Below are 23,983 nucleotides of genomic sequence, written 5' to 3'. Positions count from 1 at the left end.
TGACAGGCAGAGCAGGGATTGGCTGGAGGCAGTCTCCTCCTCTCTCCCTCCTGATAGCAAGATCCTCCGTGCAGGCCACATGGAGCAGAAGGGTGGTGCCCACCCCTAAATCCAGCCCTGCATCTCTGCGGTACTGATGCGCTGCCCATTACATAGAGGGGCGTAACTACAGCCAGGGGGAAAGAGACCCTGCCAGGTCCTGTAGCAACTGCTATGTCTGCTAAGGCTGTAGCCTACACCCCTGCATGTGCTGTATACACTAAGGTTCTGGCCTCTTAGAATTCATCTGAGCATCAGATACACTATGCCAAGTATGCCTCCATCCACTGAACCGCACGCCCTTCAATGCCCACTATTCAAAACACTGGTGTGAAGGTGGTGAGAAGGGGAACAAAGTTGCAATTCTTGACTTGCACAGAAACGAAAAAGGGCTGAATTCTGTAAGGGTTAAAGTTAACTTGGGGCTTACTTTTATGCATGGCGCACTATTGGAGACATGTAGGTTTTGCAGGAGCAATGCTTACAACACTGCCATCTTTTTTAAAGGGACTGTTTGGAAAATTTCTTTAATAAACACTAAGAGGCATATTCATCAGGGCCTCTTTGCCAAGTCAGTGGCATAGAAGCCCTGAAATAATCACAAATGCTGCCAGTGGGGCGTGAAGGGGCGTGCTGTCGGCCGAGCAGAGCCATGTGATTAGTCGCCGGATGCGTTTCTAAGCCTAGTGTAGAAATAAACGCTGCACAGGACCTGCCCAATACATCAAGAGGCTTAGCAGGGCTATAGTACGCCGGCACACAATAAATATCTCCTAAGGCTCTAATTGTCAATAACGGGATATACGCACAGTGGGGCAGATTTAACAAGCTGTCTGAAAGTCAGAATATTTCTAGTTGCCCATGCCAACCAATCACAGCTCAGCTTTAAAGGAAACCTACCATTTAGAATGGTAGGGGTAGGCTGTAAGTACCAAGCCGGTACTTACTTTCGTTAGTGTTATAAACCGCGGTATCGCGGTTTTAACACTTTTTAAACTTTAGAGCAGAAGGGGCTTCGGCGCTGCGCGCGACCGTGCGCGCGCAACATCTCCGCTATTTCCTATGTAGGCGCGCGCACGATCGTGCGCACGCAGCGCCGAAGCCTCTGCTGCTCTAAAGTTTAAAAAGTGTTAAAACCGCGTTAAAACACTAACGAAAGTAAGTACCGGCACCAGCTCACCCTTACAGCTTACCCCTACCATTCTAAATGGTAGGTTTCCTTTAAAATATTCATGAGCACTGGTAAAATGAAAGCTGAGCTGTGATTGGTTGCCATGGGCAACTAGAAACATTCTGACTTTCAGACAGCTAAATATGCCCCATTATCTCTATTGTCCATGCCTTTGAAGCAAGCCATATTTTTTCCAACGAGTCTATGGCTTCATTCCCTTCTGATAGCACTGAAAAATAATAAAACACTCTCTTCCTCCACATGTTAAATATAATTTCTTGGGTCCCTGTGGAATTGACCCAATTTGAAAAAAAGACTTTCCTATAGCTGATATTCTATGGAAAACCCCTTTCAAGAGGTGGTTACTGATATCCTAGAATTTTCCTAGGGACCATAACATTTCTGCTGATCTCCAATAATCTGCTGTAATAATGGGCAAGAAGCGACAGACAATATAAAGGTATCTCGCTATTTAGTTCCAGATGTAATGCTAAGATTACATATAGATATAGCATTCTATTTGTGGGTTATGTATTCTATATAAAGAACAGTACAAATGTGTTACATTGGTACATGTTTTATTAGTCATGAGGATGCTAGCATTTGGTAAGTAGGAATAAGAATATCTACTTTCTGACATAATCGCGTAATTCTGAATAAAAAGAAGGCTGTTAGTTACTTAAATAACCTTTTATGGTGGGTGCAACGCAAGACAGCTAAATCATATCTAACTTTAGTGGTGAAGTGTATTACTGTCTTAATAATAATTTTTTAGAACATCCTTAGATAGGTAACATCAATATATAGAATGTATAAAAGGCTTAAAGAGCACTTGTCACCCCCAAAAAGACCCCCATACAAACATGCCCCCCATAATCCTCTCCCCAGTCCCTTTCTATATATGCTAAATTTATTTTAATGTATGTTGGGGAAAGTTGTACTAAATGTTCCTAAACGATCTGACTTTTTACCAAATAAGAGATCGGATCCACGTATCCCCTGAACTGGCAGTCGGGTATATTCATGAGGGGGGGGGGGGGGGCGGCAGCACTTCTCTGTATGCTCTGGCCGACACTCCCCCGGCACTTGTCCACATGCCCCTCTGGTTCACTTCTTGCTGCTGTCAGCAGGGACCTGTAAGAGAAGCCGCCAGCATGACATATATTGCGCAATCGCTGCCTTCTCTCCGTGATGCGGCCGCGCCGAATTCACAGCGGCTGAGGCTGTGCCGTGCTTGACAGCGCTCGCCGAATGTTGTATATTCTTATATATACCTATTAAGGTAGATGCAGTGACAGGTTACTCTAATGTATGATAGTATTACCCTTTTTAGGGCTAATTCTTTCATGGCCCAGAACTGTTATAGATTTTAATTCCCCCAATATGCAAATTTCCTAAAGAGGCTACTATGGCGTGGAGTAGCCAGATCTGAGGCTACACAGTGTGGCTACTCCACGCCCCAGTAGCCTCTTGCGTTCTGCCCACCAATGTTCAATCTTCAGCGCGCAGCGTTCTACGCATGGGCATGCTGAAGATGTATCACAAGTAAAAAGACATGATCATACATAAGGCCCAAAAAAGAGCTACCAAATGTCTCAAAAATTCACCACAGAAAGAAAAAACTATGATACATGTCCCCCATTATTACACAAAAATTGAAACAAACCAAAAATAGGGAGGAAAATATCATATGTAGTGATGCAATGAAACCTGTCCTTCTCCCCACTCGGTATAATACCATATAGCTCGTTGGAGAAACTAATGCAAAACCTATTGTTCTTCCTCTCGAAAAAGTGGAAGAGAAAAAAAAACACTATAGCGCCATTAGAGACAACAAAAGTAGTGATGGTAAGAAATATTTTATTTAAGTCAAAATACAAATAACAAAATAACAAACACTGGTTAAAAATGATTCTACCCCAAGGGGGACACAAGATGAGGTTGCACTCCAAACAGCAGGATCATCAAAAAAATTATGTGTAGGTTGAAGGCACCAATGGCCTTCATCTAGTATGAATGGGAAGTATGGTACAATTGTCAATTAGATTGAGCATAATAAGGAGCAAAATGCATGAACATGTATAATCCGTAAGTGCAATATATCTTACCCATGTTAGAGATGATCGATGTCCGGAGTGACAACGCCCCGACGCGCGTTTCGGCTGACTTGCAGCCTTCGTCTGGGGGTCAGACCAGTGTTTGTTATTTTGTTATTTGTATTTTGACTTAAATAAAATATTTCTTACCATCACTACTTTTGTTGTCTCTAATGGTGCTATAGTGTTGGTTTTTCTCTTCCACTTTTTCGAGAGGAAGAACAATAGGTTTTGCATGTCCCCCATTATGTCTTTTATCCATCTCTTGTATCTCACCATAACTTATCTCAACTCTTATCTCTCTTTTTTTATGTGTTTTCTATGTTGGAATTCTGCCCAATTTTGCAAAGAACTACTGTCTTTTAATCCCTTCCCTGTCTGGAAAGTATCTCATAAGTCCTCACAGAGTGGCACCTCTATGGCCAAGGACACTTTGGATCACTGGCACATAGAATATCACTTTCATATAAATCTAAGTTTGTGTTTATAAGTGCCAGGGATCCAAATATATTCACTTTTAAGGAACACTTTCTGGTGTAATTTTTATATATAAAAAATACTTCAGACTGCGCAGTTTATTTATCTCTTGTTCCCTGGCATCTTTGAGAGGAGATTTTAGGTGCAAGGGATCCAAAGTTATCGCCCTCTGAATGTGCTTTCCTTTAGCTTCTTAGCTAGCAGTCTGCAGGGAGATGCTTGGAGGAGGGCGCACAGCTTCTCAAAGCTCACAGATAAGGTAAATAGTGACTTTATCTGTTGCAACACCCAATAAAAAATGTCATTATTTGCGGATGACATTTTAATCACCTTGCAGACTGCAAGAGGCACATCTATGTGCGCTGTCAGTGCATGGCACGCACACTCTGATGTAGTTGGCCATGTAGTTGGCGCACTGACAGCGCACATAGATGTGCCTCTTCCAGTCTCCCGGGAAGCCATAGGGGAAGAACAGCAAGGAGCCATGGGGAGACGAGGAACGTCAGACATGAGAATAAAGTTTTTTTATTTTAAGGGGGCATTGCAGGGGACATTACAATGGGGGCTGGGCAGGGGACATTACTATGGGGACTGGGTAGGGGAGAGTACTATGGGGAGTGGGTAGGGTACATTACTATGGGGGCATTGCAGAGGAAATTACTGTGGGGGCTGGGCAGGGGACATTGTTATGGGGACTGGGTAGGGGGCAGTGCTATGGGGGCTGGGCAGGGTACATTACTATGGGGGCTGGGCAGGGGACATTAATATTGGGGCTGTGCTGGGGACATTAATATAGGGGCTGGGCAGGGGACATTACTTTTTGGGCTGCGCTGAGGACATTACTATTGGGGACTGTGCATTTTTGTACTATCAGCGCCCCACTTGTTTGCACAATACTTTTTGCCTTGCCTATGTACTACCGGGCCTTGTAGGTTATCGGTGCTAAAGGAGTTGTGAGAGCTGCATAGATAGTTTACTGGCCCTAGAAATATACCATTCATCCTAAGAAGCCACTAATCCTGTTTTTTGCCTGGAGTTTGGAATACTGTTTATACGCCTCATTACCAAGAAGGTACCAGGTTAGCACCCTCTAATACTTGACTTATATATCTCTCAGCACCAAACCTTATCTCCCGAGGCGCCGTCCTCTGTGTTTCCATCTTTTTATACTTTTTAGTCTTCATTTTTCAAAAGGGAGGGGGCTACAAAAAAGGGGTGCTATAAAGTGGGCTATAGTAACGGGAGGGGGTTTTATAAAAGAGAGAACTATAAAGGACGGGGGCTACAGAAAAGGGCGAATTTTAGATTGGGGCTGCAACAAATGACACATAATATGGGTTGGGGTTAGATATGGGGTATTTGTTGGGCACACAATTTTTTCCAGTGACCATGGCTCCAGTCCTTGGAAAAATTTTTTGGGTGCAGCCAGTCCCCAAATACAATAAGGTTGGGGACCACTGTTATAGGGTACAGCTCTTACCATCTTTCTTGCCTGTTTACCAGTTTCCCCTAATTATTGAGCTTCTCTTGTCCCTTATACATATGCTAAGTAAAATAATTATCAGTTAATACAGTAAATAGTACTTTATAGTTTAGTTAAAATGTAGTACCCCTTGAGTACCCCTAATTTATTCCAAGAGTACTTGCACCAGACTTGCTTTATGTATGTATTCTAATCCCTTCATATGCTGCGGGAAATATGTTAGCGGATTTGTTAGGCCATTGTGTATAAAATACTTGACTTTTTAAAAGTGGTTAAAAATGTATTTATTCTAGTGTATAAAGTAGCATATTCCTGTAATCTTTTAATCCTTTCCAGTCTCCTACCCTCCAAATTTTCCAGTGTATAAAAGATGAAAAATGAAATAGAAAGTGCTGTTCTGTAGGTTAAAAAAAATCAGCAGACGACAGCGGTTTTATCTTGTTCCCTCTTGAGCTGTCTTTGTTTTCTTAGCTGTTTCGGACACATACGTATAACATTGACAGTTGACCCTGAAAATAAAGAGATAAAGTTTCCAACAGGAAACTGTCTACACCCATCCTTCCTTTCTCTTTCACTCATCTACTTTGTGTTTATTTTGCATATTATTGTCTTGTAGCCTCCCTTGTGTTTCGGTCACCGTTCTGGGTCAAGGGAATTGTGTTTTACTTGTAAAATGAAAGAAGAAATCTCTTATTTCTAAGATATTTTGAAAGTCATCCAATTTTCATTTTTTTTTAAATTCTAGTTCAACTAATGACCCTTCATGTACAATGCCAAAACCATTTTGTGCCTTTGGCTAGCTATCATATTACAAGCCATAACCATTTGCTGTGCTTTAATGCTGTATATTTAGGGTTTACTGATAAAGCCTCTGCTAGTTGTACACTTCCATTTTATTGGCAGTGAATATGTAGGAGTCATAAAATAGCATATATAAGTTAGACTCTGCAGATGCTTGATTTGATAGGAAGTAATCTTGAAGCCATATGTTTTTATCCCTACAAATATCCCTACATATACAAACTTGCTCACTGCTTAATGAATTAATAATATCATCATACTAATACTGAATAAAAGACAATACAAAAAAAAAATATAAAAGAATATGATAGATATATAAAGATTATTATTATTACAATACAAGTAAAAATAATGAATAATAAGGACTAACTCTGTACTCATGCTCTGCCTACCATACAAGTGATAATTGTAGAATATATTTGATAACTTACTTTATGTTGTGTTCTACTTTTCTGACTACACAATACGGTAACCTGTATAGCGTCAGAACGCATGCGTTTTTCAATGTTACAACGCGTTTGGCTTCTCTGGAAGCATTTTTCTTCATAGCTGTTAATGTAGGTAGATGTGAAAATGTTTACACAGCAGCTTCCACTTACAGCAATGAATAAAAACACTTCCAAAATAGACAAAAGGCATTGTAACATTTAAAAACGCATGCGTTCACACCCAGAAGGATATAACTCTCAATGTTCCACACAGCAGAATGTCATAGCACTCAGACCTTGAAAGCACAAGAAAGTGCTTACCTTTTAGACAGTGCTTCCCACTTAGACAGAGCCCCCTCTCAGACAGTACCACCTCCACCCCAAAAACACCCCACAGACATTGCTTCCTCATTAGGCAGTGCATAACTACCCCAGGCAATGCTTCCCCCTTAGAAAGTGCTACCCCCTTCACAGACAGTTTTTTCCCTAGGCAGTGAATGATAAATAAAAAAAAGTTTACCTTTCTATGATCCCCAGCAGTGCTGTAAGCAGTCTGCAACTCCGACTCTGTGAAGAACATAGACTGCTCAATCTACAGGTGCATCTCACCACCAATAGCAGCAACTTTTTCAAGTGTTTATTTATGTTAATGTTGATGATTATGGCTTACAGCCAAGCTAACACACGTTCCATGTTAAAGGTGCACCAAGAAAAAGTTATTGCACTCGGAGCAGTGCAGGGAGCCCCAGATTCATAAAGAACCTGCGCCACAATTCATGAAACTGGTCACCCTGCATCTACAGTTTTTGATAATGTGGGCCATTATCTATGAAAATTAAAATATTATATAAAATCAATTGTAAAAAATGTTTTACGGAAATGTTGACCAAATGAAAAGCATGTACAGTAAATGCACTTAATACTCGGTCGGGGCTCCTTTTGCATGAATGATTGCATCAATACAGCGTGGCATAGTGGTGATGGCGCTGCAGAGGTGCTACGGAAGCCCTGTTGTGATAGCAGCCTTCAACTCGCCTGCAATGTTGGGTCTGATGTCTCTCATCTGATTCTCTATGGGGTTAAGGTCAGACGAGTTTTCTGGCAAAACACAATGGTTATTGTGCGGTTATTTTATGCAGATTTTCACAAGCCCATAAAGTTGAGTGTAAAAAACACAAAGCTGCGGCAGAAAAGTGATCTGATAATTTATTTTCCATACCAGAAAACTTAAGCTTAATTCCAATCTAGTGATTGTTCATAAAGCTTAAAGGGTTATTTCAAATTAATGTTATTGTTTGTATACAATTATACAATTTTCCAATTTATTTTCTATATCAATTCCTCATGGTTTTCTAGATCTCTGCTTGTTGTCATCCTATAGCAGTGATGGCTAACCTATGGCACTGGTGCCAGAGGTGGCACTCAGAGCCCTTTCTGTGGGCACTCAGGCCATCACCAGAGAGGACTCCAGGTATCTTCCTGCAGTCCCAGACAGCCCAGGACTTGCTGTGCACAGAGCTATTTTAAAGTGACAGTGCTACCTGTGACTATTTTCTGCTTTATTGGTGTCCTCAGGGGCTGGTATCAATGAAAACTGTGACAGAGAAGGGAGTATAAATCACAAATTACATTTCTGTGTTGGCACTCTGCGATAAATAAGTGGGTCTTTGTTGTAGTTTGGGCACTCGGTCTCTAAAAGGTTCGCCATGACTGTCCTATAGGAAACTTTCGTTGTTAACTTCCCTTGGACAGAAATCTGACCATGGTGACACTGGTGTACGGCTTGTTAGTATCAGAGAGTAGTGAGAGCTGTGTGACATAACGAACAGTGCACCTGTGTGACCATTGTCAGATTTCTGTCCACTAGAAGTAAACAATGAAGCTTCCTATAGAATGACAGCAAGCAAAGATCTAGAAAACCATGAAGAATTTATATAGAAAAGTATATTGGAAAATTATTTAACTTTTCATTATTCAAACAATAACATTTGTTTGCTGAAATGGGAATACCCCTTTAACTTTTATTACCAATAGTTAAAATTAATCTGATAGAAGTCAAAAAGCAATTACCGTACCTCAGTCCACTTCAATATGCTTTGGACTGAAAGAATACACAAATTCCAGCAAAACTTGTGCACCTTAATCAACAATGTCAACCATAAATTTATTATGTAAATGTGCAGCACATAATCTCCTAAACTTGTAGCAAGTTTCAGCTCACACTTCAGAGCGACCATTGCAGGGTATAGTACTTCTCAGGAAATATAGATGGCATTCAAAAAACAGTAAAACTGATGGTAGATGTCCTTTAATGCTTTTTAGTATGTTCATCAATGAAGATTATGTTGGCTGTGTGCTTCATTTTATGCACATATTGTAGTTAAAACACCTAGACTTGACTATAAGGAGAATCTTTTACATGCGTTTAACCGTATGCTGTAATTAGTTATATATTTTTATGATTAAATTATCAAATCCCCTTTGTTTTACAGCTGGCTGCACATTTGAGGCCCATAGTGATATTGGCCCATGTGAAGTAACACAAAGCACACAGGACGACTTTGATTGGCAGATGGTTCATGACCCACATGGAAACCCTGACTTGCCCCAAGGTAAAATCTATCATCTTTTTCCTTTGAAGGTTTTTTCCTGTGTAAATATGAATTTTAGAATTCCATTTATTCCTTGTACCCGCAACACTTGTTGTTTTTATTAAAGGGGTTATCCGGGTTTAAACATTTTTTTATGGCCGGACTGGGGAGGGCTATTGAAACATAATAAACATGTACTTACCTCCTCCGGTGATGCCGATGTCCCGCGCCGCGGCCCGTCTTCTCCGGTTTCAATACACCGGCGCACAGGGAGCTTCCGGTCGGCCGGATGCTCCCATGCGCACCATCTCCCAGCGCTTACAACGCTGAGAGATAGGGACGGATGGGAGGAGCCGTCCACAACGTGGACCAGAAGCTCCCTGTGCGCGGCTTCCGTGCCCCTGTTTGTTTACAGGGGCACGGATCGAAGTGACCACGGCGCGGGACATCGGCGGCGCCGGAGGAGGTAAGTCCATGTTTATTATGTTTAACTATCCCTCCCCAGCCCGGCCATAAAAAGATTTTTAAACCCGGATAACCCCTTTAAATGTAATAACACATTTATGGTCTTTTGCTGCTGAGTAAATGCTGAGTAAAGGGGTTATATGTGGCCGGGATGGGACTGCTTAAAAAAATAAACATTTACCTCTGCGGTCCCTTCTGGTGTCCCCTGGCGGCCTTCTTTCCCGGCCGTGCTCCTGTTTATTTACAGGGACACAGAAGCTGTGCTGAGTTCAGCTTCCAGCCGGCCATGTCCACCTGTACCACCTGTATAATAGAGCGCTGGGACAGGGGACGGGTGGGCATGATAAACCAGGGACCCTTACTTATAAATCCAAACATGGTGACTGTGGTTATCTTCTTATATTTGCTATCCATGGCCTCCTTCCTTCTAAAATCAACTTTTAAAATTATGTCAATGAGTCTGAGGTGCCCCTGGGGGGAGTTACCAGAGCCCCACCATGCTGCACCATCACAAGCTGTTACACTGTCTCCCTTCAGTACTCACCCCTCCCCCTTCCTGAAGTAATGTCAGTGCAATGAAGAATCTATGGTAACGCCCTGTCTCCTTAGCATGATGTTAAAAGTTTATTTGAGAAAGAAGGAGGCCATCGGCAACAAATATACAAAGATTACCACAGTCACAGTGCCTGGATCGATGTGTAAGATAAACCTGGTTTACTATGATTGATTTTAATGGTAGATCTCCTTTAATGATGTATATGGACATTTTTTGTACTATCCCGCTATATTGTCAATTTCATCGTTATTCATGTCTACTCTGTGTAGGATCTTACCTTTTGGTGAACTCATCAGAACACACAGCAGGGAAGCGGGCTCATCTTCTTTTTCAGCCACTAAGTGAAAATGATACTCACTGCTTGCAGTTCAGTTACCTTCTGCATAGCAGAGATGCAAGAGGTCCTGGCTCAGTACGAGTGTATGTGCGAGTCAATGGTGGCCCTATTGGGACAGCAGTTTGGGAAGTATCAGGACCTCGTGGAAAGCAGTGGCAGCAGGCAGAACTTGCTGTTAGCACTTTCTGGCCCAGTGAATACCAGGTAATTCATAAAGTATGCATATAGAGAAAGAGCACAAAGAAGCTATTTTATAATTTGTATATATATATATGTATATATATATATATATATATATAACAGAGAAGACAGGAGACAGGGTACATAAAATTGAGGTAAAATTACAGCTTTAGGGTGTATTCACATGTAATTATGGGGGGCGTATATAAGGCCAGCCAGAAATATGGGCTCAGTACGGTGAGCATGCTCCATCTTTGGCCGTCAGAACGCCCATGCAGCTTTATTTTCTATAGAGAGGGGAGGCATGAGCAGCACTCACCTCTCCTCCTCTCCAGTGCGCCTGACATGTCCGTCAGGCATACATTCGTGTGAATACACCCTTATTGAGATTTATGGGAACTGTTGGTATGAATAACTGTGAAAGTTTAACTTTTCTCCCTTTAGAATTCTTACAATAGTAATGCTGCAGTTTTCCCTAAAGTTGACTCGCTTTAGCTGTAGGCCACAGTCTTGATCTGTTCTTAAATTTTAAGACATTGGATCTATATTTACAAAACGATAAGGCTACATTCACACTGAAGTATGCCCGAATTGGATCTATATTTACAAAATGATAAGGCTACATTCACAGTGGCGTAACTAGAGTCCTTTAGCCCCGGGGCAAAATTCCCAACGGGGCCCCCTCTCGCTATACCTTAAAAAACATTAGCCATTAGTAATTATTCCTTCCCCGGCCCAAACCAGTTGCCATTAGTTTCCCCTCACCCGACACCAGGAGTCATTAGTTGTATTCCCCCACCCACACCAGTAGCCATTAATAATACCCCCCCCCCCCCAAGTAGCCATTAGTAATAATCCCCCACCCCACACCAGTAACCATTAGTAATATCCCCCACCAGTTGCCATTAGTAATAATCCCCCCACCCCACACTAGTAGCCATTAGTAATAACCCCCCAAGTAGCCATTAGCAATAACCCCCCCCAAGTAGCCATTAGTAATAATCCCTCCCAAGTAGCCGTTAGTAATAATCACCCCCCCAAGTAGCCATTAGTAATAATCCCCCCCCCAAGTGGCTATTAGTTATAATCCCTCCCCCCCAAGTAGCCATTAGTGATAACCCCCCCCCATTAGCCATTAGTTATAATCCCCCCCAAGTAGCCATTAGTAATAATCCCCCCAAGTAGCCATTAGTAAGAATCCCCCCCACCCCAGTAGCCATTAGTAATTTCCCCCCAAGTAGCCATTAATAATACCCCCCACCACACAACTGTAACAATTACTAATATCCCCCCTACCCCACGACAGTAGCCATTAGTAATATCACACCCCAATTGTAGCAGGGCACTCATATATTAAATAAACACAAAATGATAAACTTACCTCATTACCTCCTCTTCGCGCTCTCTCTTCTCTGCTGATCCGGCCCAGGCGACTGTCGTCGGGTCACATGCCAGATCAAAGACAGACCCAGCGCAGGCGCTGTCTGATCACCAGTGCACCAGCAATAATCTAATAGGGGGACGGAGGGTGGGCGGAGCGGAGGCCTGGCTAGTCAAGAGTTCTGCTCTTGAATTGTGACAGCCACGGGTCCCCCTGACCCTGCGTGCGGACCATAAGCACAGTGCCTGCGCTAGATCAGGGGGCCCGCGACTGTCACAATTCAAAATGTAGAACATCTGCCCGCTGTGCTGCGCCGAATTATCAGCGCAGCACAGGGATCAGATCCGGGCCTCTGTCTGACAAAGGGCCCGGTCGCGGTTGCAGTGGATCGTTACGCACCTGGTCAGCAGTGAGGAAGAGAAGGAGGGGTAACCCCTTGCCCTTTCCATAGCAATCCATTGTGCATGGCCTGTAACACGGGGAAAGATAGGACATGTCCTATCTTTTGCCCGTGTACGCTCTGTGCGGTCATTTTCGTATATGGGAGATGTACTGTATGTACAGCTGCAAGCTTGCAGCCATACATATGTCCCCCATACCGTTGTGTGAATGTAGCCTAAGATTCTTTATGCCTCTAAAGTCGAATCTAGTAAAATTTGATAAATTTGGTAGCTTTTGACCAACTTACCCTGTCTATAGCATATAAAGCAGTGTCGGATGCAGCCAGCTGGGAGAATCCCATCTTATCCTGGTTAGAGAGTGGTGGTAGTAAAACAGCTGAGATTCTCTTTCCAAGCAAGGGAGAGAGGATAAGAATTGTTCCCAGCTACAGATTCATTTTTAAGCATTATTGCGTTATACTTACAATGGGGCTTTGTAACCTTAAAAAGTGAACTGTAAAGTCTTCCCTTAGCAATGCTGTAAATGCACCTTGCTAGGGAAAATGTGTTATCAGCCTTTACTATACAGGCAGAACACAGCTCACTGTTTCCGGCTTTAGATGTTTCTACTGCTACATCTCTCTTTAAAATGTAAAACTCTTTTTATGTGACTGTCAGCTCTGATAGTCTAAAGTCCAATCAGAGGTGTCGGTCTGTAAAAAAAAGTCATAAAAAGTCAATAAAAATTGTACTGGTTGCTGACCGCCTTGCTCATTGGCAGGTTCTTAGAAGTTGGACTGTCAGGTTTGGGAACTGGCAGTCTGTGTAGATCAGAGGGAATACCTTTAAATATGTAAAGAGTGATGCAGTTAGATAAGTATTTAACCAGCACAAGGGAAAGGGGTGCAAACATGTTTTACCTGTTACATTGACCTGAATTCTCCCTGTATAGTACAGGATTAATATGAATTTTCCCTGGTAAAATTTAAGGTATTGCTAAGGGAAAGCTTTACGGACCGTTTTTTGTTTTTAACAAAAACACCCTAATAAACTATATTGTAAAAATGTTTAAAACATGACACATACAGGTATTTTTACAAAGGAAGCAACAATAACATTTGCAATTCCTGCTCAAAGAAAGTTACAGAGTCTGATGGGCCTTACTACACATTGGCAGCTCCTGTTCTGAAGAACGATGTATGTAAGTGCAGATCGTCCGATGACCCTCCCCCGATTTCTGTTGCATGAAAGCCGGCGTGATTGCGTCAAAATCCGATCGCGTGCAACAAAATCCCCTTCTAAATACCAGCCTTGCTATCCCCAAAAACATCGGGAAGTCCAATGGAAATACGATTTGTGGACCCTTAGTACTTTAGGATTCTTGGGAGGCTAAGAGTGGTAGACTAAATAATGTAGCATGTTGTACTGTCGTCCATTATGATGAAAATACACCTGTGACTATTTTTCTGTTTTTTATTTTGTAAATTTCATGTCTATGTTAATATTTTTATGATGTAGGTGCTGTTTGAAGCCGAGGTCTCAGGAACTCCCCTAGGATACATTGCACTGGATAATATTCTATTGCTTAGTTACCCCTGCAGTGAGTAACTCAATATATGAGTCATTGGTTTTATTGGATATGTAGAGTTGGATGTGAAAATAAATCTCATTAACTGTTTCCTCTCTCACAGCTCAGGCTCCCCACTTTTCCAGGCTTGGGGAGGTGGAAGTTAATGCTGGGCAGAATGCCACATTTCAGTGCCCTGCTGCTGGGAGGGCAAATGACGGCGAGACCTTCTTACTGCAGGTGAGATGCTCGTGTGAATCTTCTCTCTTATGAATACTGAATTGAATGGGACATCTAGATGGCAGGTGTTGAATGCGATGGCGTGAAGCCAATTAGGGAATGTGGTGGCTGAAACTGAAAATGTTGAAGGGATGGCCTTACTTATTGTATCTTTGACACAATTCCTCAGCATGACTACTTCTTTGTGCCTAGTCAGCTACATATAATACTTTTCTGTGCAATGCAGATGAACGGAAAGCCTTAAGGATGAGACAGTATGAGGTTTCTATGGTTACATCCTGAACAAATGATAGTTTTTACTGATAGTCTTACTTTTGGATAATTAGTGATTGCGAGACTCCTGGGAAATGAGTAGATTTAGTGTCAAAGGCATGTGATGGTGTACATTCATTCATAAAGGGAGTAATCACGTTCATTCACCAGCAGGAAATTGTTGTAAAGTCCTGCGCAAGGCACTTGTCTCAGCTGAATAAGTTTTTGTGAAGATCATTGTAGTTAGATGCTGCATCAGATCACATTGGTTTCAATCATTTATTGTTGCATTACAGAGGCAAAGCGGAGGCATTACATCTTCAGGGATAATTCAACATGTCAGTCACTGGAGGCTCTTGGCCTCCTTCCAGCTATATGAAGCTGGGAGAGATGATCAGGACCTGTATCGCTGTGTAAGTCGCTCCATTTATGGTGCAGGAGTGTCCAACTTTGCTGAGCTGGTAGTGAAAGGTGAGAGAATTGTATATGATTTCCAATCTTGTGGCTTTTAAACATATTGTTTACATTCAGCATGGATTTTATGTTCTTAGCCTTGTTTGTTACCTATAGTTTATCATTATTTGAATTATTACATATGCACAAAAAATCAAATGGTTTCAAAAAGTCCCATCTTTATCAAATTGTAAAATTAATAAATAAACAGTTTTATATATTTATTGCTGACCTAAAACAATTTGTTCCTTAAACTTATTACTACAGAACCACCAACGCCTATTGCTCCACCTCAACTTTTACGGGCTGGTCCCACCTATCTGGTTGTCCAACTTAACACTCGCTCTATAACTGGTGATGGGCCCATTGTGCGCAGAGAAATTGAGTACCGCGTGAGTGGTGGAAACTGGCGGGAAAGGCATGCTGTCACTTCACACACTTATAAGCTGTGGCACCTGGACCCTGATTCTCAGTATCACGTGTCTGTGTTACTTACTCGGCCTGGGGAAGGGGGCACTGGAAGACCTGGACCAGCACTCATCAGCAGGACAAAGTGTGCAGGTAGGGTGCTTCATGAGTGCAACATGTATATATATAATAAAACTTTAGATTTTGGGGACTATTAAGCTTCAAGTATATATTAGATATTGAAGTGCTACAATCTATACAGATTTGGCTTACAATAATTGATGGAGCCTGTAGAACATCTTGAAATCTGATAAGGACACAAATTCATTCATAGTGAAGAGAATGTGTAACAATGACAGTCACTTACTTTCTGATTTTTCTTTTCCATTCAGAGCCAATGCGAGCACCTAAAGGCCTTTCCTGCACAGCAGAGCAACCACGCCAGCTCACCCTGCACTGGGAAACAATTGGTTTTAATATCACTCGCTGTCATACCTACTCCGTTACCCTATGTTACTACTATGAATCCAGTAATCTGCAAGACTGCGTAACAGTAGAGGGGGGAGCCAGCCACTATATCCTTCGATCTCTCCCTCCATACAGTGCCGTTCATTGTCGCCTTGTTATATCCAATCCAGAGGGTCGAAAGGAGGGCAAAGAAGTTACATGCTATACACAAGAAGATGGTTTGTATCATCAGCTGGTTATATGTTCAGATTTTTCTACTGTAAAAACCACATCTGACATGAATGTTAGTAGAAATAATATAGGGTGTCTGCTGTAATTCCCTTTGAGCCCATTAACAATATTGGTATCTAGATATTAGGTATTGATTTAATGTCACAGACTCTGTATTATATTCTATATTGTATATGGATTTTTGGTAGCAGTATTTTTAATCACTATGCAGAATTAAATTTTTAGCATTTAGGCAGAACTAATTGAAAAAGATCATTTCTGCAATATCCATAAATAATCCTGAAATTTACCAATTACACATGCATTGGTCTAATTATGAGCCTAATTAGCCTAGTGAAAAACGTACACTGGTTCTAAGGTCAGTATATTTATGAATGAGAAATGTAATTTTTTTTTATTGTTCAGTACCTGGGGGAATTGCCTCTGAGTCCTTGGCACTTACTCCACTTGATGATGCCATTCTTCTCTCATGGGATGAGCCTGCTGAACCTAATGGAGTCCTTACCCAATATGAGGTAGAAATACCACAGATAACAATGTATCTTATTCTTGTTTATTATATCAATTTTATGTTTGGAATCTATATTTAAAATCCCTTTCTTAGTGTTTTCCTTCTTTTATCTCTGTAGAACTACATAAAGCAATATTTTTGCAGCACACAGAGCCCAAATGACCCTTATTAATGCTACTTAGCCTTTCAGTGTGCTGTTATATGTCACCTAGGACATAGGAGACTATCATAATCTTATTAGGAATCCATACCACGCGGATTCATACTACAGCTTGCATTATGTCTTTTTAGCAGAGTTTGTAAAATATGTACACTGGTATGGGAGCAAGTTACAGTTTTACTTATTTTAATGATGATCTATTTATTTGAAAAAAATTAAAATAATACATTGTGAAACTTTTCCTAAATTGTAGTAGTAATAACATTTTTGAACTTTGTCAAGCTTATCATGGTAAAAAATTGGAAATATTTTAACGCAAAATACCTCTATTAAAAAGCTAAAAAATTCAAAATTACATTAAGCTGTGGTGTGTGGTGACTAGGTCATAAAGTCATCGTAAGATAATAATATGATCAATATCTTTTGATATTAGTTTACTCTGCCATACCTCTTTTATCTTTTCAGCTCAGTTATCAAATCATTGAGTCTTCAGACCCTGGAGTGAGTGTTCCAGGACCACGTTCGACCATATGTAAACCCCCAAATGAAACTTCCCACATTCTTACTAACTTGCACCCAGGAACCACCTACCTACTGAGTGTACGTGCACGGAATAGCAAAGGCTATGGGCAGAGTGCACTTATGGAGCTCACCACTAACATTTCAGGTACCTATTTTTAATCTGTGAGAGTGATTTCTTTTACTAAGTTGTTATCAACTTTAAAATCCTGTAATTCTAAATCAAGTCTGTTGCATGAGGACATGAGGCTGTTTTAAAGGGGTAGTCCAGTTTTAGCAAATAAGTTATATTGTTACTGCAATTTTCCTTTATACTTTTTATATCAATTTTCTAGAATTCTGCTTGCTGTAATTTTATAGCACGGTTCAATGTGTACTTCTAGTGGGTAGAAATTTGTCCATGATGTGATGTCACACAAGTGATGGCTCATTACAGTAATCCGAGATGTGCGCTATAACGAACTGTGCACCTGCATGACATCACATGACCATGGACAGATTTCTATCCACTGAAAGTAAATAATAAAGATTCCTATAAAAATGGGGATGTATTGATACAGAAAGTATGTTCAAAAATTGTATAACTGTTTGCAATATAACTTTTATAAACAATATAACTTTTTTTGCAGAAATTTAACAAACTCCTTTCAGCATATTACTGAACGTTGCTCTCAAAACAAAGGAGAGGATCAGGAAAGATGACAGCCCACATACGCATGTACAGAAAACAAAATAAATTAGAAAGTAGTTATGTTTCATAATGAGTAAAACAGAAAATTGCAATACATTCCCTTTAAGAAGACCTTAATGACAAATAAGCGGTATTATTCAAGAACAGTGCAAATGTGTGATCACATTTTATTGTCTACACAGTATTGCTGTAAATATACTCCATTGCAAATGAAACCTTTTTTAAATATTATATACAGTATTGGCATTACACAGTGTGGTGATATGGGGTAGTTAGGGTGTGGACCATTTCATGTTAGCCAAACCACAGGTTATGCTTTGGGATTTAAGTAAGGATTTTACGTCACAGTTGTATTCTAAAGATGTATCCCAACAATTAATGGCATTGTTATAATATTCAGACTTAATTTGATATTCTCTAGCACCTGCATTTGACTACAGAGACCTACCTGCTCCAATTGCTGAAACAGATCATACTATAACTGTTCTGTTAAGGCCTGCACAAGGAAGGGGTTCACCTGTAAGGTTAGTATGTTTTTGAAATATGACATCATAAGATGTATATTTAAGAAAACTATTGTAAGTTTTCCTTCCCGGGGTACCAATACTTGGACTTAAAAGGGGCATTCCAACGTTGAGTTAAGCTCTGGTGTGTATGCTTTACTAATACTCCACTCTCTCCTGTAGGACTAGAGGTACCAGTCCTAGAAGTCAAACAGAAGTGAATTAAGTGCTGTGTGGGCATGCAACTCTGTTTTACTTTGTTCCTTTAAAGTGAACCTGTCACTAGGAATGTAATTTTTAGTTGGTGGCAGGTTCCAATGCTATGCTTATGCTATGCTGATTTTAAAAATAGCTTTGTCAGCTTGGGGGGGAGGAGGGGAGGTGGGGAGGTTTGCAGCGTGTGTGCCTGTGTCTCAGTCTCCTCTCCTTCATACTCATCCAGCTGGCAGCTCCTGGCAGGGACCCAGGTAATGTGAAATAAAGTATTATAAAGCTTTGATGATGCAGAATGCTAATAAAGGCATTTTTAAAATCAGCATACCGTAGGCTATTGGTACCTGTCGACCAGCTAAAAATTACATTCCTGGTGACAGGTTCGCTAGTAGTTCTGCATAGCAGAAGTTGTGTGTGTTTGGGGGAAGCATAGATGCCATACAGATTTATATGTTTTAAAAGATCTCTTTAAATGAAACTAGAATGTGACTGCAGTGAGCAATATACCCAACTTTTTCATTGCACCTGAAAACGCTGAAAATGTTGACTCTGCTTGAAGCTTTCCCTTACATTTCTTCATATTAGCTTTTACCAGGTACTAGTTGAAGGAGAAAGTTCCAGTCGAGCTAGACGTGAACTTTCAGTTCCTGGCTGTTTCCCAGGGGCAGGTGGTTATGAGGAAGCAGAGATGGAAGGAGCCACAAGCTATGTAGGAGCAGAACTTCCACCGAGTGACTTACCTCGAGATACCCCCTTTATAGTTGGGGATAATCGCAGTTATGGTGGTTATTGGAATCCACCCTTGGATCCTCGAAAAGGATATCTTATCTACCTGCAGGCAGCGAGCCACCATCGTGGGGTAAGAATTTCAGAAATCTGTCAGATATAACGTCCTCTTTTAATAGGTATTCTATTGAGGACTAAACACAGGATTTATGACAATAGACTGTTGCAGTCAGTTCCCTAATTCTATATCTTTATTTTCTTTAGGAAACACGGCTAAATTGTGTAAGGATTGCTAGGAAAGGTAAAGAAAAGTCTGTTCTTTAATGTACTTAAACACCAATTATTCATTCATTGAGTCTTCTCTGATAGTACCGTATTTGCATATTTTCAATTTTCATCTACAGAAATATCTTAGTTTACTCCCTACATTTGCCTTGTATCATATATACATATTCTATTGATCCAATCTTAGTTCCTTTTAAGTCACAATACTTTTGTCTCTTTGTTTTTTGCAGCCCCTTGTAAGGACAGTCACAGGTTCTCTATGGCTCCTCAGCATTCTGAGGAGATGGGACTTGTGCTAGGGATCTGTGCTGGTGGTCTGGTTGTCTTCATCATTCTGCTTGGTGCTGTCATTCTTATAGTCCGGAAGGGGTATGTATCTGCAGAGAATTAATAATCAAGAATAAGTAATAAATTATTAATGTCAAAAGGTTACCGTATATGCTTAAGTGTAAGCGGACCCGAGTATAAGCTGAGGTACCTAATTTCACCAAAATAAAGGGAAATTGACTCGGGTGGGGAATGCAGCTGCTACACTTTATTCAAATGTCCAGTAGTCTCCCCTCATGCATGAAATGTCCACAGCCGGCCCCTCCAATTAATAAAATATCCAAGAACGTGCCCCTATTAATATAATGTCCAGCAGAGTACCCCCTTTAATAAGATATCCAGCAGAGTGCCCCATTAATAAAATGTGCAGCAGAGAACCCCCATCAATAAAATGTCCAGCAGAATACCCCATTAATAAAATGCGCTTCAGAGAGCGCCCATTAATAAAATGTCCAGCAGAGTGCCCCTCTTAAAATAATGTCCAGCAGAGTACTCCCATTAATAAAATGTCCAACAGAGCGTCCCCATTAATAAAATGTCCAGCAGAGTACCCCACTAATAAAAAGTGCAGCAGACAGCCCCCGTTAATAAAATGTTTGGCAGAGTGCCCACTTTATTAAATGTCCAGCAGAGTACTCCCATAAATAAATGTCCAGCAGAGTGTCCCCATTAATAAAATATCCAGCAGAGTGCCCCCATTAATAGAATGTCCAGCAGTGTGCCCTTGTTGATAAAATGTCCAGCAGAGTGTCCCCATTAATAAAATGAGAGTGCCACCATTAATAGAATGTCCAGTAGAGTGCCCCCATTAATAAAATGTTTAGCAGAGTGCATCCATTAATAGAATGTCCAGCAAAGTGCCTCCATTAATACAATGTTTATCAAAGTGCCCGCATTAATACAATGTCCAGCAGAGTGCCTCCATTAATACAATGTCCAGCAAAGCACCCCCATTACTAAAATGTCCAGCGGAGTGCCCCATTAATAAAATCTCCAGCGTAGTGTCCCCTGAAAAAAAACTGTACTCACCCTCCGGCGGTGACCCAAACCGTCTTCTTCTCCCCGCACCAAGTCTTCGCTTCCAGGCCGTGCCGGCAGATGCAAGTCTATACATATTTGCCGGCAAACTATGATGTCAGCTGGCGGTGACACTGCTGCGTCATAGTATCTGTGTGTTGGTAGATCGCACAGACGTGCATCTGCCGGAGCGGCCGGAAACCCGGTGCTACGGGAAAAAGAGAACACCGGGGGTCAGCAATGATTTTATTGTATTTATATACTCAAGTATAAGCCATGTGGCCTGGCTAATACTCAAGTCTATACGGCAGTTTTATTTTTTTTTAAAAAGCAGTTAATATAGCTCACAGTTTCCTTTTTTTCTCTATTGCTGGCAGAAGAACACAGTTTTCTTATGCCTATTATCCGTGAGTATAACAGTGACATACTATTAACCATATCATTTTTTTTCACCAAGGAAGTCATAACTTTAGCTGTTTTAACTTCGCCATACATCTCACTTTCCATTAGAGATGGATAGGTCCCATAAGATAGACAGCCACTGTGACTAGACATTGTTCTCTGGATTTTATGCATTTGTTTTTTGCTATGCTTCTAAAATATTGAGATTGTACCTGGCACTAGTCTTACTAGCTACTAAATGCCTTTAGGGTTTGTCCAACCCTCTTTTATATATTAGACCAGTATACCCATACCAAATTCAAATTGTGGTCTGTGATGTGACTGGAAACTACACAATTAGAGCTGTAGTGGTGAAAGATCTTCAGTGCATGATCGAAAAATGCAGTTCTTAGTTGTGTATTCTATATTTCCTTTGTTTCAGCAAACCAGTCAGCCTAGCTAAATCTGCTTTGCCAGTGCGTCATGAAAACTCCAGTGCGGGAGCCACTAGAGAACATACTAAGATCTTCGATCAACCTAAATTACTACAGGATGAGGCGGCTTTAACATTTTTGCAAAATTATGGTTCTCGAGGTAAAATGGTCCTTCTGCATTTAGCCAGTTTTTATACCATGATTTATGTTAAGATTGATTAATGATTAATTATTACATTATATTACTTTATATTTCATAAAATATTTTAGTAGCTTATGTCTAGATGATAATGCTCATCCTTTTTCTTAGGAGAGCCACGTGTTGGGTCTGTGACAGAATCAAGTAGCCTTTTGGGAGGATCTCCACGTCGAAATAATGGTAGGAAAGGATCCCCATACCATACAGGACAATTACACCCAGCGGTACGTGTGGCAGATCTGCTCCAACACATTAATCAGATGAAAGTTGCAGAGGGTTATGGATTCAAGCAGGAATATGAGGTAAACTCTTGCTCATTTTCTGTTTGTTCAAATGGTTTAATGGTATTAACAAGGATCCTATTTTGTTCACTTGTTTACATCCCCATTTTTATTGCCTACTAACTGTTGTGCTTTGCACTGATGATGATTATCTATGTGTTTTCACAGCATTCCTAGAGCTGCTTTTTTTGTTAAATCATGCTCCTTGGAATGTGTCTTTGTACTTGTATACATGGAATATGTGAATCATACTAATGCTGAATATCCATAATGTGGATATTGTGATTTGTTTTCTTATGTTTCTACAAAGAAGAAATATAATTAAGATTATGAGAAAAAAAAGCTTCGTTCTTCATCTGTCTTTGACTTCAATCTGTGTTTTTTCTGTGCCAGAGTTTTTTTGATTGGGATGTGTCTAAGAAGAAGGACAAAAGCAAAGGAAGGCAAGAGCCAACACCAAACTGTAAGTGACTCCTTGGGACCTCTGCCTTGTTATATACAGTATTTTATTCCTGAATGGGTTGTTTTTTACATGGCCTAAAGTTTTACTTTCAGATGAACGACATCGTGTTCGGCTCCATCCTTTACAGGCAGAATGCAGTTCAGAAGAGATCAATGCCAATTACATTGATGTGAGTATTATATAACACATTATATATTCTAACCTAAGTACTTATGGTGATCCAAAAAAATTTATTTACCAAATTGAGTCTAGATAAATCTTTGCAAGATTTGTTTAATGTATGCTGGTTTATGTTTAAGAAATAACTGTAGTAGGCAATGTCTATGTATATTATGGGGATCTTATCAGATGCTTTTCTTTGTTGCACCAAATGTCTTTACAGTTGGATTTTATCCAGGATTTGAAGAATTTCTTGAAAGGGACTCTGACAACAACTTTTAGAACACTAAAGGGTGCTATTAGAGTAGTGGTGTTAGAGTTGGTGACAGGTTCTTTTAAACTGCAGTACAAAAGTAGAAAAACCCTTCTATTAAACACTGGGAACTCATTGGTGATAACTGTTTGCTGGACCTTTCTGATGACACAGCCCTGGGCTTGAATGGCCTCAAATGTATATAGCAAGAAAACCTCATGTTGTTGCATCCTGCTGACCTTGGGATATATTGTGGAGCATCCTAACTGTCCCCAGAATGTAAATATTTGGTTTGCATACCGTATATATACTGGCGTATAAGCCAACGCGAGTATAAGCCGAGATCAAAAACTGAGATAAACTTTTGACTCGAGTATAAGCCGAGGGTGGGAAATGCATTGGTCACAGCCCCCCCCAGTATATAGCCAGCAAGCCCCCAGTAGTATATAGCTAGCCAGCTCTCAGTAGTATATAGCCAGCCTGCCCCCATGTAGTATACAGCCAGCCTGCCCCCAGTAGTATACAGCCAGCCTGCCCCCACGTAGTATACAGCCAACCTGCCCCCAGTAGTATACAGCCAGCCTGCCCCCACGTAGTATACAGCCAACCTGCCACCAGTAGTATACAGCCAGCCTGCCCCCATGTAGTATACAGCCAGCCTGCCCCCATGTAGTATACAGCCAGCCTGCACCCATGTAATATACAGCCTGCCAGCCCCCATGTAGTATACAGCCAGCCTGCCCCCATGTAGTATACAGCCTGCCTGCCCCCAGTAGTATACAGCCTGCCAGCCCCTAGTAGTATACAGCCAGCCTACCCCCAGTAGTATACAGCCAGCCAGCCACCAGTAGTATACA

At 41.0% G+C, this 23,983-nt stretch overlaps 1 protein-coding gene and 1 long non-coding RNA gene across 8 annotated transcripts in view; one reads left to right on the top strand and one right to left on the bottom strand.

The window, feature by feature from the left end:
• PTPRU (protein tyrosine phosphatase receptor type U) overlaps positions 1–23,983 on the top strand; it is an 83,065-nt gene that overhangs the window by 29,746 nt on the left and 29,336 nt on the right. For 3 of the 7 annotated variants that reach the window (XM_072136883.1, XM_072136885.1, XM_072136889.1), the window contains exons 2-19: positions 8,988–9,107; positions 10,377–10,648; positions 13,904–13,985; positions 14,077–14,192; positions 14,741–14,915; positions 15,165–15,458; positions 15,698–15,991; positions 16,410–16,519; positions 17,141–17,342; positions 18,307–18,409; positions 19,187–19,460; positions 19,592–19,628; positions 19,843–19,981; positions 21,334–21,363; positions 21,780–21,931; positions 22,082–22,272; positions 22,645–22,714; positions 22,795–22,883. In XM_072136883.1, coding sequence (XP_071992984.1) covers positions 8,988–9,107; positions 10,377–10,648; positions 13,904–13,985; positions 14,077–14,192; positions 14,741–14,915; positions 15,165–15,458; positions 15,698–15,991; positions 16,410–16,519; positions 17,141–17,342; positions 18,307–18,409; positions 19,187–19,460; positions 19,592–19,628; positions 19,843–19,981; positions 21,334–21,363; positions 21,780–21,931; positions 22,082–22,272; positions 22,645–22,714; positions 22,795–22,883 — 2,750 coding nt within the window. The remainder of the gene's footprint in view (positions 1–8,987; positions 9,108–10,376; positions 10,649–13,903; positions 13,986–14,076; positions 14,193–14,740; positions 14,916–15,164; positions 15,459–15,697; positions 15,992–16,409; positions 16,520–17,140; positions 17,343–18,306; positions 18,410–19,186; positions 19,461–19,591; positions 19,629–19,842; positions 19,982–21,333; positions 21,364–21,779; positions 21,932–22,081; positions 22,273–22,644; positions 22,715–22,794; positions 22,884–23,983) is intronic. The other 4 variants (XM_072136886.1, XM_072136884.1, XM_072136887.1 and 1 more) reach the window with 3 other exon arrangements.
• Positions 19,909–23,983, bottom strand: part of LOC140118685 (uncharacterized) — a 108,766-nt gene continuing 104,691 nt past the window's right edge. Inside the window, exon 3 of the long non-coding RNA XR_011853239.1 lies at positions 19,909–19,989. This is a non-coding gene — a long non-coding RNA (uncharacterized lncRNA). The remainder of the gene's footprint in view (positions 19,990–23,983) is intronic.

This window comes from Engystomops pustulosus, chromosome 2, assembly GCF_040894005.1.
Source record: "Engystomops pustulosus chromosome 2, aEngPut4.maternal, whole genome shotgun sequence".
Classification (NCBI taxonomy): domain Eukaryota; kingdom Metazoa; phylum Chordata; class Amphibia; order Anura; family Leptodactylidae; genus Engystomops; species Engystomops pustulosus.
The sequence above is the reverse complement of the archived record's forward strand: the minus strand, read 5'-3'. Positions and strand labels throughout refer to the sequence as shown.